This window comes from Rana temporaria, chromosome 6 (genome assembly GCF_905171775.1).
Source record: "Rana temporaria chromosome 6, aRanTem1.1, whole genome shotgun sequence".
NCBI lineage: Eukaryota > Metazoa > Chordata > Amphibia > Anura > Ranidae > Rana > Rana temporaria.
The window spans coordinates 198,034,222-198,055,371 of record NC_053494.1 but is presented as its reverse complement, the minus strand read 5'-3'; the positions used below and the strand labels follow the sequence as shown (position 1 = coordinate 198,055,371).

At 43.4% G+C, this 21,150-nt stretch overlaps 1 protein-coding gene across 1 annotated transcript in view; it reads left to right on the top strand.

Moving 5' to 3' along the window:
- THSD7B (thrombospondin type 1 domain containing 7B) overlaps positions 1 to 21,150 on the top strand; it is a 714,750-nt gene that overhangs the window by 394,731 nt on the left and 298,869 nt on the right. Inside the window, 3 exon segments of the mRNA XM_040358054.1 lie at positions 776 to 998; positions 4,507 to 4,622; positions 14,900 to 15,032. Of these exon segments, the coding sequence (XP_040213988.1) occupies positions 776 to 998; positions 4,507 to 4,622; positions 14,900 to 15,032 (472 nt within the window).

The following is a 21,150-nucleotide window of genomic DNA, read 5'->3' as shown; positions in this document are numbered from 1 at the left end:
TGCCATAAAATGCAGCCTGACCAATGCCATAAAATGCAGTCTGTCCAGTGCCATAAAATGCAGCCTGTCCAGTGCCATAAAATGCAGCCTGTCCAGTGCCATAAAATACAGCCTGTCCAGTGCCATGAAATGCAGCCTGACCAGTGCCATGAAATGCAGCCTGACCAGTGCCATGAAATGCAGCCTGACCAGTGCCATGAAATGCAGCCTAACCAGTGCCATAAAATTCAGCCTTACCTGTCCCATTAAATGCAGCCTGACCACCTTGCACAGACTGGCATTCCCATGCGAGGAAGTCGTCACATGCGATCCGCCTGTCACAGAAGACAGAGCAGCCCGAGTGGCGACCGTATTCCATTTGGCCCCTGGGGCTGCTCTGTTTTCGGTCTGTGGCTGAGTGACAGACCCAGACTGGAGATTGCCCGGGATCTCTCCACTGATCTCCGCTGAGCCGGCGGATGACAATTTCTACTCTGCCCACTGGACGTGGAGGGGCTTGTGCAGCGCCGCTGTCTCCTATGGAGAGATCTGATGAAAATGGACACCCGATCTGATCCACCATGGACGGATGGGAACGTATCGCCATCCGTCTGATTTTGGTGGATCGGATCGGGTTGGATGTCAGCGGACATGTCTCCGCTGACGTCCGACGCTCCATATGGTCCGATCGTGTGAAAGGGGCCTATGTGGTTAAAAATCTAAGCTGTTTCTGTCATAACAGAAATATTAGTGATTAGTCCAATAAAACATTTAATATCCAATTTATGTTTTACAGGAGGGAAGCCTTGCCCTTCCAGCCAAGCTCTGTATGAGTACCGGCTATGCAACGATCATCCCTGCACCGCATTCTACTGGGAGGCGTCACCATGGGAACCATGTACTGGGGAGTCACAGATACTGAACAAAAGTCTCAGCAAGAAGGACACGTGTGGTATCGGACTTCAATCCCGGAAAGCATTCTGCATAAAAAGCAACACTGGACAAGTCGCAAGCAAAAGGTATTTATGTATAAACATAATTAACCAAAAAAAATTGTGATTTTTCAGAGTTTTGGTTGAGCTTCATCAGTAATGGCATCCATAATAGCAGTATGAGGTAAAAATACTAATGCACCACTAATACTAATTAATACTAATACTAATTAATACTAATAAACCACAAGAACAAAATCAAGAGTGAGTAGCTGCCAACATGATTTTTTTTCCCCACACAGTAATAAATTGCTAATAAATAAATGTAGCACTTACTCAGTGACCAATTTTATGAATTTCAATATACAGTATATGACAGAAATGATGAAAGAAAATATGCACAGCCGCATTTCAAAAAACCTCGATGGTTGTCTTTATTTAAAAAAGGAAAAATGCACTACAAGTCACAGCACACTACACGGGAGTAAAACAGCTGACGCGTTTCGCACTATAAATTAGTGCTTAATCAGCTATGAACCAGCCCCCTACCGGTCCCGGAGCATGATGGGACTGTGACGTCATAAGAGGCCTATATAAATCATCACGCACCGGACACCCGGCATTACAGCGGGAAGAAGCGTTGCGTCAACATAAGAAGAAAAGAAGAAGGCAGAAGACGGCAAAGAAGAGCGGGCTGTGCCGCCGCTAGTAAGAGAGCTAAAAAGAAGATAGCGGCGGCCAGCCCCGAAGAAGGCACCGGAGAGCGAGCGGGAGAAGAAACGGGGAGCACCGAGACGACAGCGGAGAGCGGAGAAGACGGAAGAAGACCCCCCCGGAGAGCAGAGAAGACCCCCCGGAGCTGACTAATAAATTATTTTAAAACCCTGTGTTGTGTGTTTATTTTCTTTTACACTTTTTCTTTCAGGTGAATGGGTAGGGGTACGATGTACCCCATATTCATTCACCTATGGTGGGGGGCCGGTATCTGGGGGCTCCCAGATTCCGATAAGCCCCCCGCCCGCAGACCCTGACAACCAACGGCCAGGGGTGTCGGGAAGAGGCCCTGTCCTTATCGACATGGGGACAGGGTACTTTGGGGTGGGGGCGCCCCCCCCCCTGCCCCAGAGCACCCAACACCCCCATGTTAAGGGCATGCGGCCTGGTACGGCTCAGGAGGGGGCGCTCGCTCGTCCCCACTCATTTCCTGAGCGGCCGGGTGGCGTGCTTGGATACAGGTCTGGTATGGATTGTGGGGGGACCCCCACGCAGTTTTCTCGGCGTAGGGGGTTCTCCTTGCAATCCATACCAGACCTAAGGGCCTGGTATGCCCCTGGGGGGGGACCCATGCAGGCTTTTTATTTAAAATTTGGCGTGGAGTTCCCCCTCATGATTCATACCAAACGCCGAGGCTAGAATTGGCGGGAATTCAAGTCGGATCCCCGTCGCTTCTATGACGGCTTTTTCCCGCAACGGGGCTTGTAGGTGGTCAATCTCGCCGAGAAAGGGAGCGAGATTGACACAATTTCGCGGTCACCTACAGTATGTAAATGATGAAAAATCCAAATTTCATCCGATATAAAGTGCTTTTGCAAAAAATAGATGAGAAATAAAGGCCCAAAAAATCCAGTTCATAGAAATGCTTCCACCATCTGTAGTGCGCCAATGATGTGCCCCAGCTACTCACCTCAAATATAGAACCCTATAGACCTTGTCGTGCCTTTGTTATTGAATAACTGATATCCAAAGCAGCAGACACCTTCCCTTTGGAATATCCAGCCAGATCAAATATGCTTCAATATTGGAAATTAACTCCACTAATATTGATATCTTCTTTAATAACCTTCACTTCCCTCCATACCATGTTCACATGCAATACAAAGAAGTCTCCATGGTGCAGTAATCCAATACAAGTATTTAATAAACAGCAGCAAACTTACATTTTTAAAATTGCAGTAATCATCTTCACATAAAACAAGGACTTCTGCTCTCGGCCGCGACCGAAAGTGATGTCACCCAGCTCCTCCCGACGCATTGCGTCACAAATCACGTGACTTTTCCAAGGGCTTGGAGTCGGATGAGCATTGCTTTACTTATATATACAGCTCCACTATCATGGCAACACCAGCGGCCATTAAAACCTTGCCAAACAGGACGTTGACTTCCCAAACAAGATGTTAATGCATTCTTATCATAGCCTCAATATGTTTCATTGGATTGTAAGCTCTTCTGACCTGGGCCATCTTAATCCGCTTGTATTTTGTTGTATTATAACTGTATTGTCTTCCTTTTATATTGTAAAGCGCTGCGTAAACTGTTGGCGCTATATAAATCCTATATAATAATAATAATATGACCATAAGCCCGCACTGGTTTTCTGGTGCTGGAATCTGATTTACATTACACATGGACTGAAAACTTTATTATGCAATTTTGGAAGGTGGCTTAACTTAAGGTATGAGCACCGCAGCACAGCCAAGCACAGCCAAGCACAGCACATCCTTATCCCTGTACAACATTTACAGTATGTCACAAAAGTGAGTACACCCCTCACATTTTTGTAAATATTTTATTATATATTTTCATGTGACAACACTAAAGAAATTACACTTTGCTACAATGTAAAGTAGTCAGTGTACAGCTTGTATAATTTTCTGTCCCCTAAAAAATAACTCAACACACAGCCATTAATGTCTAAACCGCTGGCAACAAAAGTGAGTACACCCCTAAGTGAAAATGTACAAATTGAGCCCAATTGGCCATTTTCCCTCCCCGGTGTCATGTGACTCGTTAGTGTTACAAGGTTTCAAGTGTGAATGGGGAGCAGGTGTGTTAAATTTGGTGTTATCGCTGAACTATACTGAAGCAGAGCATGATCCCCCTCCCTTCGGAGACTGGGCCGCAGGACAGTATTCCAACAGGATAAAAACCCCAAACACACCTCCAAGATAACCACTGCCTTGCTAAAGAATCTGAGGGTAAAGGTGATGAACTGGCCAAGCATGTCTCCAGACCTAAACCCTACTGGGCATCTGTGGGGCATCCTCAAGTGGAAGGTGCAGGAGCGTAAGGTTGCTAACATCCACCAGCTCTGTGATGTCATCATGGAGGAGTGGAAGAGGACTCCAGTGGCAACCTGTGAACCTCTGGTGAACTCCATATCCAAGAGGGTTAAGGCAGTGCTGGAAAATAATGGTGGCCAAACAAAATATTGACACTTTTTTTGCCCAATTTGGAAATTTTCACTTAGGGGTGTACTCACTTTTTTTGCCAGCGGTTTAGACAATAATGGCTGTGTGTTGAGTTATTTTGAGGGGACAGCACATTTACACTGTTATACAAGCTGTACACTCACTACTTTACATTGTAGTAAAGTGTCATTTCTTCAGTGTTGTCACATGAAAAGATATAAAGTATTTTTTTAGTTTTTACATTTAGATTGGTGTGCAGAATTTTAAATGCTACCTTGACTAAAAAAAGTTTAAAAACTTCTAGACAACAGTGATGTATGCTGGAATGGGTACCAAATCATTATTCTACATGATAGACCTACTATGATTTATGTCTACTGCTAACAGCATTGTGTTTTCAACTACAGGTGCCCAGAATCTACCAAACCCGACACCAGCCAGCCATGTCCTCTGCCCTGCACTAGAGACTGCGTTGTCACCCTTTTCAGTGAGTGGACTCCGTGCCCAAATACCTGCCAGCCTGGTGAGTGTACATGTAACACCAAGTCATCATTTCCTGAAAAGAGGTTACAGTTGGATTAAACCCCTCAGTGTTTTTTAGGCTTAATACACTGAGCACAATAAAATAAACATTCCATAGTAAGCTGTTTGTTAAAAATTCTTACCCCGGCACTTGCCGCTTACAACGTTCAGTGTTGTTGGATCCTGCTTTCTTAATGCTGATTCCCTGAACTTCCAGGCTTCACAGGAAAGAATTAACTGTTGACAGTGCAGTGTTGAGCCCAGGGCCGATCCTAGGCAGGGTGCACAGGGTGCATTGCACCCAGGTGCCTGCAGAGGTGGAGGCGCCAAACATCTGACAGACTCTCTAACAGAAGCCCTCTCTGTGTCCTCTTCCAGTATTATGTTTATTGTTAAGAGATCATGTAAGGATCCGAGGTTAATGAAGACTTTGTGGGGGAGCATCTCTGTGGTTGAGTCATTGCCATAGAAACATTTGTAAAGGGGAGGAGTTAGTAACATGACGATGCCCATGTGGGGGCGCCAGAAATATTTCTGCACCCAGGCGCCTGTGACCCTAGGATCGGCCCTGGTTGAGCCAATCTGTTTGCTTGGAGAATGGAGGAGCAGTTGAGTGCCTTGCCATCCTAGGTTACAGGGCTGTGTGTCTCTATTGACGCAGTGTACGCATGGTATGTATGTGAGCCACTCAGGCTGCATGTAAGTATAGTCCTGTGCCTGCTGCAGTGAGTGCTAGCCGGAAAGGAGCCCGGCCATGTTGCAGACGATGATAGACAAGAGCTAAAAGTCCTGGGAGCTGTACATCAGAACAAGACCTGCTGTGTTTGAACAAGTGTCAGTCTCAGCCTGGACCCCCACCAGGCCCCTTCTCCAACACGGTTTGCTGCGCCATCCAGAGCTTACTCATGGGCATGAAGTCTCCTGTTGGAAGGGGAGGTTTATATGCATCGTCGTCCACCACTAAGTGAGTAATGAAGTGTCAGGTGTTTGGAGCAGCATACCGGGTTGGTCATAGGGATTATATTATTAGGAAGATACATAGGCAAGGCCACTATAGGAGATCAAATTGCTAAAAAATCTAGAATGGCCAGTCTCTAAGTATATTGCCAAAAGTATTGGGCCTTTACACGCACATGAACTTTAATGGCATCCCAGTCTTAGTCCGTAGGGTTCAATATTGATTTGGCCCACCGTTTGAAGCTATAACAGCTTCTAAAAAAAAATGTCCACAAGGTTTAGGAGTGTGTCTATGGGAATGTTTGACCATTCTTCCAAAGTGCATTGGTGAAGTCTCCGCTCTAATTCATCCCAAAGGTGTTCTATCGGGTTGAGGTGCAGGCCAGTCAAGTTCCTCCACCCCAAACTCGCCCATCCATGTCTTTATGGACTTTGCTTTGTGCACTGGTCCAAATCATTTGGTGGAGGGGGGATTATGGTGTGGGGTTGTTTTTCAGGGGTTGGGCTTGGCCCCTTAGTTCCAGTGAAGGGAACTCTTAAGGCGTCGGCATACCAAGACATTTTGGACAATTTCATGCTCCCAACTTTGTGGGAACAGTTTGGGGGTGGCCCTTTCCTGTTCCAACATGACTGTGCACCAGTGCACAAAGCAAGACATGGATGAGCTAGTTTTGGGTGGAGGAACTGTACAGAGTTCTGACCTCAACCCGATAGAACACCTTTGGGATGAATTAGGGTGGAGACTGCGAGCCAGGCCTTCTCGTCCGCATTAGTGCCTGACCTCAAAATGCTCTGTTGGAAGAATGGTCAAACATTCCCATAGACACACTACTAATCCTTGTGGACAGCCTTCTCAGAGGAGTTGAAGCTGTTATAGCGGCAAAGGGCGAGCCAACTCAATATTGAACCCTATGGACTAAGACTGGGATGCTATTAAAGGTCATGTGCGTGTAAAGTCAGGTGTCCCAATACTTATGGTTACAAAGTGTATATTGGTATTGCATGTTCAAAGAGCAGTTCTTATCCCTCAGAGCTCTAAGTATGTAGATTAAATGAAAAGGTGAACAATGAGGCACTGATTAGGGCACAGCATTTGCCGTACAAGAGAATTCTTGATAATAGAATTTAGCATATGTATATTACCATTGCATATATTCAAAATGTATCCTTCAGAGCTCTAAATTTAATATAGACAATAAACGGCTGTATGGGATATAGTTCATTGATGTCAAAGATTTTTCGTTTGGTTTGTGGTGAGTATCTGAGAATAGTGTGGGTGAGGTATGTGTGAATGTGTGTGTGCAATGACGTGTGGTGTATAAGTTGGACTATAATGGCATGTGGGGGATGTATAACAAGTAGTGTGTTAATGGATACGAGTATGTGGGCTGTGTGAGTGTACTTATGGCCATACATTAGTAGAATTTTGTTCATGATGTTTTGTTTTAGGAACATTTGTTCTATTTCTAATTGTTATTGGGGTCAAATAGACATTCATTTTTTGACCAGAGTGATAAGAAAATTTGAAGGAGCGGGATGGAAAAATGTTCTTGAAATGAATTTACAACAGTGAATGTAGTTTTCGTTTGGTGAAGTCCATTCATTCAAAAATCGAACGTTAAATGTTAAACATTTCCTGTGGGTTTTTCTTTGAATCCTGAGCAATTCTTCTGCCAGTTGTGGCTGCAATCTTTCTTGGTCTACCTGACCTTGGCTTGGTATCAAGAGAGCCCCTATTTTTCCACTTCTGAATAAGTGATTAAACAGTACTGACTGGCATTTTCAAAGCTTTGGATATCTTTTTATATCCTTTTCCATCTTTCTAACATTTCATTACCTTGTTACGCAGGTCTTTTGACTGTTTTTTATACCTCCTCATGGCTCAGTGTGGCTCAGTGTCTAGCCTGCTTAGTGCATCCATGTGAAAGCAAACAAACTCATTGACTATTTATACACAGACATTAATTGTGATTTTAAAAGCCGCAAATGGGGGAAATTAACCTTTAATTGCCATTTTAACATGTGTGTGTGTCTGCACCAAGGGCAAACATTCCAGGGTATGTAAACTTTTGATCAGGGCCATTTAGGTGATTTCTGTTATCATTATGATTTAAAGAAAAATACAAAAAACTATGTGATAATGAATGAATTCATGTGATTGCTATCCTTAAATAAAATAGTTTTTTGGCATGATCAGTCATATTTTTTAATATTAAAGGCAAAATGTCACAATTTCTGCCAGGGTATGCAAACTTTTGAGCATGACTGTGTGTGTGTGTGTGTGTGTGTATATATATATATATATATATATATATATATATATATATATATATATATATAAAATCAATCATAGTTTGTAGACGTTATAGCGTTTGGGATTTTTTTTCACCAAAGGCATGTAGCAGAACACATTTTGGCCTAAGTTTATGAAGAAATTAGATTTCTTAATTGTTTTTTTTTATTGAATATGATTTATAACAGAGAGTAGAAAATATGATTTATTTTTTTTAAATGTTCGTTCTTTTTTCATTTAAATAATAATAAAAAAAAAAATCAATGGTGATCAAATACCACCAAAAGCGAGCTTTATTTGTGTGAAAAATATTATATACTGTATATACTTGAGTATAAGCCGTTTTTGTTTTTTTTTGGATAATTTTTTGGTGCTGAAAATGCCCCCCTCGGCTTATACTTGAGTCACCTTTTTGCGCCTGATCTCCTGGATTTCAAACTTGGCACACAAATAGCCCCACACTTCCTCTACAAGTGTGCAACGTTTGTTGTCTGGGGGACCTACGGCTGGGGAGCACCAATTTTTCAAAGTCGGGCACCCCTTCCATAGACTTCCATGTTTCACCAGTAATTTTGGGGACCCGGTACCAGCCAGCCGTAGGTCCCCTGGACCTGAACCTTGGCACACATGTAGTGCCAGTTCTCCTCTACAAGTGTGCAAAGTTTGCTGTCTGGGGGAACTATCGCCGTTTTTTTTTTTTTTTTAAAGCCGGGCACCCCTTCTATATACTTCCATGTTAAAATGTAAGTCTAGTCATAGACACAGTGAGGCATGGACACAGTGAGGCACAGTGAGGCATGGGCACAGTGAGGCATGGGCACAGTGAGGCATGGGCACAGTGAGGCATGGGCACAGTGAGGCATTGACACAGTGAGGCATTGACACAGTGAGGCATGCACATGGACACAGTGGGCCAGATTCAGGTAGATCAGCGGATCTTTAGATCCGCGTGATCTATCTGATTTAAGATACCCTGCCACAAGTTTGAGAGGCAAGTGGGTAATTCACAAACCACTTACCTCCAAACTTGCGTCGGTGTATCGCAAATCCCCCGGCGGAATTCAAATTCCACGGCTAGGGGGAGTGTACTATTTAAATCAGGCGCGTTCCCGCGCCGATTTAAATGAGCATGCGCAGTCCGTGAATTTTCCCGGCGTGCATTGCTCCCACTGACGTCACTAGGACGTCAGTGGTTTCGACGCTTACGTAAACGACGTCCATCCATATTACAGAACGATTTACGCAAACGACGTAAAAAAAATTCAAAATCGACGCGGGAACGACGGCTATACTTAACATTGGCTGCGCCTCATAGAAGCAGGGGTAAGTATACGCCGGGAAAGCCGCTACGGAAACGTCGTAACAACACTGCGTCGGGTCCGCGTACGTTCGTGAATTCACGTATCTCGCTGATTTACATATTATTCAACGTAAATCAGCGGGAACGCCCCCCGCGCCATTTTTAAATTACAAATAAGATCCGACGGTGTAACACAGTTATACCTGTCGGATCTTAGCAATATCTATGCGTAACTGATTCTATGAATCAGGCGCATAGATAAGACCAGTGTAAGTCAGAGATACGACTGCGTATCAGGAGATACACCATCGTATCTCTTTGTGAATCTGGCCCAGTGAGGCAAAGTAAGGCACAGTGAGGCATAAAGATGGACACCCTAGGTTTTTGTGGTAAAATTAGGTGCCTCGGCTTATATTCGGGTCGGCTTATACTCGAGTATATACGGTACATTTCATTTCCACACAGTGTTACATGACCGCACAATAGCCAATTAAAGTAGCACAGTGATGAATAGCACAAAATGCCCTTGTCATGAAGGGGGTAAATCTTTCTGGAGGTCAAGTGGTTAAGATATTTTATATGGGGAGATAAGGTGGTGTATAGGGAGAGGGGGTGATAGGGGGTGGAAGATAGTCAGGTACAGACATGGGGTGGAGATAGAGCTGAAAGGTGGCCATGAGATGAGTTTTAACCATTCCTTACTCTATTCGAAATTAAATTAAACATTTTAGTTTTAGAGCATAGAAGAGGTTGAGATTACTAACCTTAAATTTCCTACAATCTCCTACAAGTCCCCACCCACCCTTTCTATATTTTTATTGTCATAGCTATATTGGCACATGAACTTTGCCAGCAGTTGAATGGTATCTCTTTGATACCCTCTGGGGATTTTGGTTAGTCAGATACTTGACTGGGACACATGATTGGGACAATGTCATCTGTAAATTGAATGTGTTTTTAAAAACTATGATTCAGCCCTTTTTGGTGGGACAGAGTGTCGTTTCTCTATATTGGTTACTCTTAACCAGGGTTACTTCATTGGTTCCTGAGGGTTCCTTGAGCTGTGACTGATTGACACCTCATTGGCCTCACGTGTGTAAGGTGCCTGCATAGTTTCCAAATTTCTTTTCTAACAAGCCAATTTAACAAAAGTTGCTCTTCTGTTGAGTCAGAGTGACCAACTTAAGGGTGGTATTTTGGCCTCCAATGTAAGGGACATTTTTTTCTACTGACCCCCAATGAATTGGTTTGCCCAACATTTGAAAACAATTTCAAGGGTTCCTCTAAGGTAAAATAGGTTAAGAAAGGCTGCTCCTAGACTGTCTACTAATTGAACATAGTTGATGTCTTTGTTTGCTGTTATTGTGTAATACATATTGTGACAGACCCAATCAGGACAGGGGCTTTTGGAGGGGACTGCAGGGTAGCCTACTGACTATGGGCCCTGGCTACAAGCATTTAGAAATGTCTTGTTATATGATGCAATAGAACATTATTACATTCAACAGTCAAGGAAACTCGGTGAGTAGATGTACGTGAAAAGAAAGCTGGTTAATGAGATTTGGACAGCCCCGGGTCTTCTTGAATACTGGTGCCGGACAGTCTGAGCTGGGCTTGGGGTCTCCTGCTATTGTCTGGTTATTAAGGTGTTATGTGTTTATTGATAAATATCTCTCCTATTGTGTGCCACCTAGGTGTGAATTCCCATTGTTTGAGTCACCTATTGTTTCAGTTTGTCTGCTCATTTCTTGGGGATGTGAATAATATTTTGTCCACTTTACCTTGTTATCGAACCATTGTGGGATGTTTATGTGTTTATGCTTATGATAATGTGTAAGGTACTTTGTATGTCCAGGGTTTTAGGCTGGGTGCCAAAAAAAGTCTCTGCACCTAAGTGACTAGTTGTTAATTAGTTCATGTTATTTAGCTCACTGTCAGCTATTAGTTGCTAGATGTGGCTTAGCATTTTGTGTATGTTGGCTGGCTGTTCCTTAGCTATGTTAATTATATTCCTGTTTGTATTGTTAGGGTAATGTGATCAAACTCTTATCTGATCTTGCATGGTATATATTCTGTGTATGAGTTCCAGTTCCAGTATGCACTTGAGCTAGTGTCGTCTAGTATCTTGGGTGTAATATTCAGCAACAATACCTGGGTCCTGGTTCCAGACTGGAGGAAGCTTTATACTGATGGAAGCACCCAAGCTAGGTGCTTGAATGTTCCATCACATGTATGTGGATTATTAACTCAATAGTGCAGGGTTTCCCAGCCAGGGTTCCTCAAGAGGTTCCTTGAACATTGTGCAATTTCTACCTCCCAGATAAGTTCCCACTGACACCATTGATCTTTTTAGTTATCTATAAAGAGGTGATTCTTCCCAATGACCACAAGTGTAAGGGATGTTCTTCCCACTAACCATCACACCAATGTAGTTGAGTTGTAGATATAGTAGTTGAGTTGTAGATATAGTAATTTTTAACAGGAGTTCCCTGAGACCAGGACAGTTATTTTAAGGGTTCTTTTGTGTTGAAAAGGCTAAGAAAGGCTTCAATAGAGCTATGGCCTTGCCCATTCCAACATACTTAGAGTCCTTTTGAGAAAATCCATCTTTGAATAGTTAAGTTGTCATCGGACATGACTATGCTTCTCAGCAGCCAAGAAACTTCCTTTTTTTTAACAGTTCAAACTTTCTAACTTCAGCACAATTACAGCTTTTCCTGGTTGTTCCCTGGTTTTACCCATTAACTGGAGCCACTTTTTCAGCCTCAAAGAATGAATGGTGCAGGCTGTGTCTACAATCCCTTCTCTCCTGTACAGCTACTAAATGACAAGTGTCTTAGTTATTTTATATTTCAAGCTGAGTGTTGAGGTGATACACCGGGTAGATTTAGCACACAGCTAAAGTGAACAATGCCTGGGGTGAGTGTGCGGTGAACCTAACACTGAAGCGGAGATCCCCCGGCTCCCTTCGGCTGTACTAGATGAGCATCGGAGAACTAATGAAAGGAACTGCTGCTTGATGGGCTTCTCAGATGGAATCTGCAACATCTGTGATGCTATTATTTCCAGCAAAAAAAAAAAAAAGGAAAAAAATACCTGCAGAATTATAGAACAAAATAATAGAATGTTCAGGGGGAACAATCTTTGTCTCGACACGGGGGACCGCACTACCTGGGTAAACAGCTCTGCTGAAAATAATCTAATAGGCAATAAGGTGAAGAAAAAAACTCAACAGCTGTTTCGTCTGTATTTTTCCAAACAGAATATAAAAGAAAACAAAAGAGATAATAAACTTTTTAATAAAAGAATTAGGTCATCCTTTATTGATCTGCAGAATGCTAACAGTATTAGATGATATTCTGTTGTCAGGGAGCCAAACAACCTAGAGCAGGTGAGGGGAAATATCTTATCAAAGTAAATTTAGAAGTGACTTATAAGTCACCGCGCAGGAGGCCATTAGGAGGTCCTATTGCTGAAAATTTGGAGACCCGGGAAACAAATACATCTTTAATTTTTTTTTAACTATGCCAAAGTTGTGCTTTCAATATGGCTAAATGCCATATAATTTGTTTCGCTAACTCCAGCAGGTAATGTAGTGTGCTTTTAAAATGTTACATGCAAGGTCCGATAATAGCAGCAGTTTTTTTGCCAAAATGATTTTCTATTACAATTTTACAACATGATTAATATTTCTTTATTATAGAACACAAAAAAGTGTCAATCCAAAAAGTGTATGTGGCAGACCCAACCAGGATAGGGGCTTTTGGAGGGGGCTGCTGGGTGGCCTCTTGTATACTAACTATGGGCACTGACTTTTAAGGAAACACTATTTGCATTGTGTATCTCCTAGGTGTGCATTGTTAATTGATTCACCTATTGTTTCTGTCTGTCTGCTCATCTTGGAGATACGATTAATATTGCTGTCCACATTACCTTGTTATAAAACTATTGTGGGATGTTATATGTTTATGTTGATGAGCTTACGGGTTCATTTGATTACTGTCAGCTATTAGTTGCTAGATGTGGATTAGCATTATGTGTATGTTGGCTGTTCCTTAGCTATATTAGTTATCTTACTGTTTGCATAATGTGATCAAATTCTTATCTGATCTGGTGTACTATAAATTCTGTGCGAGTTTTCAATAAAGAAAGTTCCAGTTTTTAATCTAAGCTATTGTCGGCTAGTCTTGGATGCTGAGTTATATATCTGGTCCTGGTTCCAGACTGGAAGAAGCTATACATCTTGACGGAAGCACCCAAACTGGCTGCTGGATTGTTCTGTCACAGAGTATATATACAAGGTCTGTCCGGGAAAAGTGTAGCCTTTGATTTTACCCCCCTTCATGTCCAGGCCATTTTTTGTGATATGGCACAGTCTTACTTTATCTGAAAATTGTGTGGTCGTGCAACGCTGTACCCACAAATAGAGCCTCTTTTGATGGTATTTGATCACTACTGCATTTAAATTTTTCGCACTATAATCAACAAAAAGCAAAAAAATATATATTTTTTGCTATAAAACATATCCCACAAAAATAAATAAAAATGTCGTCATTCATTTAGGCCAATACGTATTCTGCTACATATTTGTGGTAAAAAATCCCAATAAGCATATATTGATTGGTTTACGTGAACGTTATAGTGCCTACAAACTATGGTATATATTTACGGAATTTTTATTTATCATTTTTTTTTATACTAGTAATGGCAGCGATTAGTGACTTATAGCAGGACTGCGATACTGCGGCTGACATTCTGACACTAGCTGTCGCTTTTTGGGAACCAGTGGCACTAATACAGTGCTAAAAATATACACTGTTGCTGTACTAATGACACTGAGAAGAGGTTAAACAGGGAGATCAAAGAGTTAAATGTGTGCCTAACAAGTGTTTGTGTTTACTATGTGTACTACTTTTACCAAGGCAAGAGATGAATTCTAGCCTCTGCTTTGCACAAACACAGATTCCATCCCTTCCCCCCTGTCAGAACAGGGATCTGCCTTGTTTACATAGGACCTGCCTGTCCTCCCTTGTACATTAAGCTGCGCAAGCTCAGTTTACTGTACAAATTCGGCAATGCCAAATCTGACAGAACTCCTGTGCATGTGTGGGAATGATGTCATATCAGCCTGATCAATAAATGCGCCTGGTGCTCGAGACCCAGAAGCTGGTTGCCCGAAAATGTCAGCGGCCAGCAGTGACTTCCGGGGACGGCGCATCACTGGATTCAAGGTGAGTATAGTTTAAAAGCCAAATTCCAGGAATTCAGCCACTTTGTAAAAAGTGCGTGCACACTGTGAGTTAAGTCCAAGGAGGTGCATAACATCTTCTGAACTTATCTCTATTATTTATGTCTGACAGGGTTATGCAGGAGCATTAGAAGCTGTGTGAAAGGAGAGAAGAACACAAAGCAGCTTTGCCTGACCTTACCCTCTGCTGCTCATTCAGAAGAGCTTTTGTATTTTGTGTATGAGTTCACATTATTCAGTTATTGGGCAGGCGTGTGGGGAGGGGGAAAATAGCTTTGTGCCCATCTTCAGGGAGTGTAAATAATATAAATAAACCCAGGAGGTGTCATGCACTCCTTTATGCTAAATCCATAGTGTGCCTTCACTTTTTTTGGAATTCTCTTGGAATTCAGCTTTAAACCTACCTATGTACTTGATTTTGCCCTATTTCCAAAATAAATCATGATATTGTTTATGTGATAATTTAATATTCTGTTTCAGGGAACAGCTCTGTGGTTAAACAGACCAGATACAGAATCATCATACAGGAGGCCCTTAACGGGGGTCAGCACTGTCCAGACACCTTATATGAAGAGCGAGAATGTGAGGATGTCCCTAACTGTCTTCTGTTCAGGTATTTATTGTTAAGCTTACTGTACACATGTAAGGAGATTCTAAAAATGTTAGGCCCCGTACACACTAGAGGATCGATCCGCTGGAATTGATCCGCGGACCGGCTCCAGCGGATAGATCCCCTGGTGTGTACAATCCAGCGGATCTGTTTCCGCGGATTTTTGTCCCCGGGGATGGATTTCCAGCGGATCAAAATTTCTTGACATGCTAAGAAATCGATCCGCTGGAATCCAGTCCAACGGATTGATCCGCTGGTCTGTACAGACTCACCGGATCAATCCGTCCGAATCCATCCCCCGCATGCGTCATAATGATTCGACGCATGCGTGGAATTCCTTATATGACAGCGTCGCGCACGTCGCCGCGTCATCATCGCGGGGACGGCGCGACACGTCACCGCGGACGGAATTCCGCGGGGATTTTGATCTCATGGTTAGTACAACCATGAGATCAAAATCCGCCAGAGGATTTATCCGCGGAAACGGTCCCCCGGACCGTTTCCGCGGATAAATCCTCTCGTGTGTACCCGGCCTTACACTCCTACAAATTGAATATGAAAAGGGTTTGCAACAAATCTGCAGTTAAAATAATTGCATTTAAAATGTAGCCAGTGTGAGATGTATATTCATACATGAACAACTTACTTGTGAGTAGTTTGTCAAAGACATCACACTTATCCATTTGACTATGCCCTCCTTTCTCCTTTTTGACCCAATTGTCTAAATCCCAATGGCTGTGATATGCCTTTTATGTTCTCGGCCCTGTGTACTTGTCACATACAGCCCAGTTCCCTGGTGCTGCCACTCAATCTTTGACCAGTTAGTGTAAAAATCCATCACACTCATAGGTCTCAGTCCCCTTGCTGTATCTCATTTTGTGACAAGTTAGTGTAAAAACCCATCGTACACAGCTCAGTCCCTCTGCTGCCTATAACCCTGTTACCATACATATTAAAGATCCATTACACTTACACAGTTGAGTCCCTCTTCTGCCTCTCACACTTTGACCAACAATTGTTAAAATCCATCACATTAAAAAAAAAATCAGTCTCACTGCTGCATTTAATTTTACCATTTACAGCCAGTTGGTATAAATGTTCATGATATTGGGTAGGCGTGTGGGGAGGGGGAAAATATTCACCTCCTTGTTACTTGCTAGTGTAAGAATCTATCACACACAGCTCAGCCCCTCTGCTGTTTATCACTCTGTGATCAGATAGTATAGAATTCTATAAGGCTTCATTCACACTTGGCGGACTCCGTCGCTACAGTCGGCTCAGCGGGAGATCAGTCCGCAGATCTCTGCTGAGCCGACGATGACAAGCTCCTCTCTGCTCACTGAGTGGGGAGGGGCTTGTCGGGCACCGCTGTGTCCCTATGGAGCGATCTGATGAAAACGGACAGAATGTCTGTTTTCATCAGATCTTACCCGATCTGATCCGCATGGACGGATGGGGACGTGGCCCCCATACGTCTGTTTTTAGCGGGTCGGATCGGGTCGGATGTCAGCGGACATGTCTCCGCTGACATCCGACGCTCCATAGCGATGCATGGAGCGGCCGTTCAGGTCCGCCGACAGACGGACCCGAACGGCCAAGTGTGAATGAAGTCTGAGGGCTCAGGCCCTCAGCTGCATCTTATCCAGTGTCATGTCAGTATAAACATCTATCATACTCGCCCATTTCCATTATTTAAGCCTCATACACACAATCGGATTTTCCGCGGACAAAGCGTAGGACTTTTGTCCGAAGGGCATAGGCCAGGAACTTGTATTGCATACAAACGGCAAAGAAACTATGTGTTTTTTCAGCTCTTTAGCGCTACCCTTTTGACAACTTCTGCTAATGTCATGTTATGGTTAGCATTGCTTCGGAGTATGCGTGTTTGTACTTTGAAGTTTTGTCCGATGGACTTGTGCATGCACAATCGAATAATCAATTTTAAAGCATGCCATCCTACATTTGTTGGTGGAAAATCCGACAACAATTGTCCGTTGGATGGAAAAGAAAAAATTGCGCTAACAAAATAGTGAATCAATTAAGTGAATAAATATGAAGGCAGCAATAGCGTGACCTAACACAAAATACTAAAGAAAAAAGAAAGAATTGCGCCAACCAAGTAATGTGCAATAAAGTCCTTTGTGTATCCACAAATAAATAATCAAATTAAAAAAGAAAAAATCGCACAAATAAAAGTGCAAATATAAGTGCAAATAGGTCCTTAATACATGCACATATACAATAATAAAGTCCAAAAACTGTGAAATCCTGGACAAACAGCACCCAGTGTGTAGATAGTAACAGAAACGTGATCCGCCACCACATGGACTGAGGCTTACCAAAAGGTAACCAAATAACAGCGTTATTTTAGGTCACAGCAGGATACTCCAGAGTATGGGGACACAGCTTAAGATGGACCAGGAATGTAAACAGACCACAACTCATAGGAAATCCTCGGCGGGATACAGCAAGATCTAATGTGAAGTACTCCTCCTTGAATCGTCTGGTGTTGTACTGGTCCCCCAGTATGACAGATAGACTGCACACAGATTTAACTTAACCAATGGAATTTTACTTAAAGCACCCTGGGCAGAGGGTGGCCCGAACTATCCCGAATTGACTCTCCTCAATCCTATCCAGATAGGATTGAGGAGAGTCAATTTCTTTGTACTGGGAAACATCCTCTGTACTGCACTTGCCTGAAGTAAAATTGTGTTGGATTCAAGTTCTGTGTCTTGGATGGTGCCAATCAGCAGGTGACCGTGTTGTCTGGACAGACTGGATCTATGGAGGCGAAGATGCAGCTGTTTACCAAAGACGGTAACATTGAAATACAAGGAACTATCATCTGACAGAGTCCTTTTGGGATCGGGGATACTTTGGGCCACCCTCTGCCCAGGGTGCTTTAAGTAAAATTCCATTGGTTAAGTTAAATCTGTGTGCAGTCTATCTGTCATACTGGGGGACCAGTACAACACCAGACGATTCGAGGAGGAGTACTTCACATTAGATCTTGCTGTATCCCGCCGAGGATTTCCTATGAGGCCCCGTACTCACGACCAAACATGTCTGCTGAAACTGGTCCGCAGACCAGTTTCAGCAGACATGTTTGGCCGTGTGTTGGCCCGAGCGGACCATTTTGGGACGGATCGGACAGGTTTCCAGCGGACAACTGTTTCCCGGACTTGTTTTAAAACAGTCCGCTGGAAACCTGTCCGCCCGGACATGTACGGTCGTCTGTACAGACCTACCGTACATGTCCTGCCGCCCGCATCCCTCGCATGCGTCGAATGACTTCGACGCATGCGTGGAAGCATATTTAAGGCGGCCCGCCCACGTCGCCGCGTCATTGTCGCGGCGACACCGCGTCATCGACGCGGCGACACCGCGGACACGCCCCGCGTAATGTTTACGCGCGGGCTTCTGTTCGATGGTGTGTATAGCCATCGAACAGAAGTCCCCGGGCAGTCCCCGGCCAGACATGTCCGATGGAAACGGTCTGCAGACCGTTTTCATCGGACATGTCCTGCCGTGAGTACAAGGCCTTAGTTGTGGTCTGTTTACATTCCTGGTCCATCTTAAGCTGTGTCCCCAATTGTCCGTTGGAGCATACAAACGGTTGGATTATCCGACAAAAGCCTGTCATCACACAATTCCTGTCGGATAATCCGATCATGTGTACGAGGCTTTAGTTGCCTTTCTCCCTGTGTCCAGGCAATGCAAAAGTCTAGGAGAAAACAGCCACACTGTAGCAAATATCGTGTCTCCGGAAAATTCAGGCAAAATTAGCCAGTTCCTGGCTACATCAACAAAAATAAAATTTTGATATTTGTCAGTTAGGCTATATGGGGCAGTGTGATTTCATCAATAGACATGTGCAGAACGAAAATTGTTTTGTTTCGATTTGTTATTTACATAAATTAGTTTAGTTAAAGCGGAGGTTCATACAAAAAGTGAACCTCCGCTTATTGGAACCCTCCTCCCCTCCGGTGTCACATTTGGCACCTTTCAGGGGGAGGGGGGTGCAGATACCTGTCTAACATAATGTAATAGAATAGAAAAAATAATGTAATAGAATAGAAAATAAAGAAAAAAAAATAGAAACATTTTTTTTTCTATTCTATTCCTTTATTTTCTATTCTATTTTATTATTTTTGGAAATTGGAAAACTATTTGAATTCGAAAAGTTTTTGAATTTGAAAAGTATTCAAATTCGAAAAGTATTTGAAAACATTTTGAATTTGAATTTCGGCCGAATTCCAATTTCGTTATTTCGGATTCGTTTAAATTCGGTACTTTTCTAGTTCGGAAATTCAGAAGTATTTTAAGTTGGAACGAACCACACATGTCTAATCATCATACAGACTCTATTACTTTCCTACAACAATGCTACACTTACACAGACTTTGAGAGACCGTGCCTAAGCACATTGATATCTGAAGTTCAAGGACTGCTTTGCAATGGTAAAGGAATTGTTGTTATTCTATTGTGACAAATCAGGATTTTATTCATTCAGACTTGAAAAGTAAGTGATAGGTCTACAATAATGACTAATTTAGATGTGATGCAATACTAAATCTGAGAACACAGAAATGGAAATGTTGTTTTCCTGTCACAGCTGAGTGATATAGCTATCATCCAGTTTTATAGTGATCGGGATTTAGAAGCTTTTTTTGAAGGACTGGCTCGTGGTTAGCAGATAAGTAGTCCTGACACACTGCATAGTATGAGTCGGGAATGGTGAAAGCCTTTGAAAATGTATTTAGAGCTTTGTTCAAAGGCTTGTATGGAAGGTTATAATCTGTGAAATTAAGTGGGTTCTCTTCCTGTAATAAACTTGAAAACTAAAATGTGGTTAAAAGCAGCTCCTAATGCTTTGCAATTGCTTGTACCTCCAGGATTTATTAACTATCACTATCTGTTTGTGGGTTTGTATTTAAAGCCAGCAATAGATGGATGGATAAATGTTGTATGTAGAGGGGTAGTGGCAATGCCCGCTATATGGTGGTATATAGGTTGTTAAAGCGGATGTGCCACTAAAACAATATATTAAAAGCTAGCAGCTACAAATACTGCAGCTGCTGACTTTTAATATAAGGACACTTACCTGTCCTGGAGTCCAGCGGTGATCGCAGCAGAGGATGAGCCGATCGCTCGTCACCCTGCTGCTCCCCCCTCCATCCACGGTGAGGGAACCAGGAAGTGAAGCGCTGCGGCTTCACTGCCCGGTTCCCTACGGCGCATGCGCGAGTCGCGCTGCGCCCGCCGATTGGCTCACACGCTGTGTGCTGGGAGCCGAGTGTTCCCAGCACACAACGGGCGACAGACGGGATGTGACGGAATGCCCGTCTTTCGCCCGTAGCGTGTGGCCGGAAGTGGGTGCAAATACCTGTCTTTAGACAGGTGTCTGCACCCCCCTCCCCCCTGAAAGGTGTCAAATGTGACACCGGAGGGGGGGAGGGTTCCGATCAGCGGGACTCCACTTTAGGGTGGAGGACCGCTTTAAATCTGATCCTGTGTTCACCGTGTGGCAAGAAGCAAAGATAGGTGCTAGTGGATAGATAGATGGATGGAATCTTGGCCAGTTCAGCCAGTGTTCTGACGAGAAATGCCCCCTGTCGAATAATGCCCGCTCGGTACTGCGTATTCGCAGCCCTTTCGCGCAGTACGGAGCTGCCGAAAGCCCCTGAATATCGAAATGTACTATCAGCTGTAGATGGCGCCTGCGACATTGTGCCACAAGCTCCCGATGCTCGCGCAAGTCTGCAAGGGGTGGATTTCTTCATGATGGGCACATGTGAGGGGCGGATGCCTACAGAAGGGGGCGTATTTTGTAATGATGGGCAGTGCTGTTAAGATGGTTTAGCTAGCTAACACAAGCAATAGCACTGCCCCCAAATATGCCCCCTTCTGTAGGCATTCGCCCCTCACATGCTCCCATCATGAAGAAATATGCGCCTTGCAGACTTGCATGAGCATCGGGAGTGTGTGGCACCATCTACAGCTGATTGTAAATTCCGACATTTAAAGAAGAATCCCAGGTGTGGTATATTATTATCACATACTTACATTGGTCCACCTGGAAAATAATTGTACTAGACACCTCTACTCCAGTGATCTC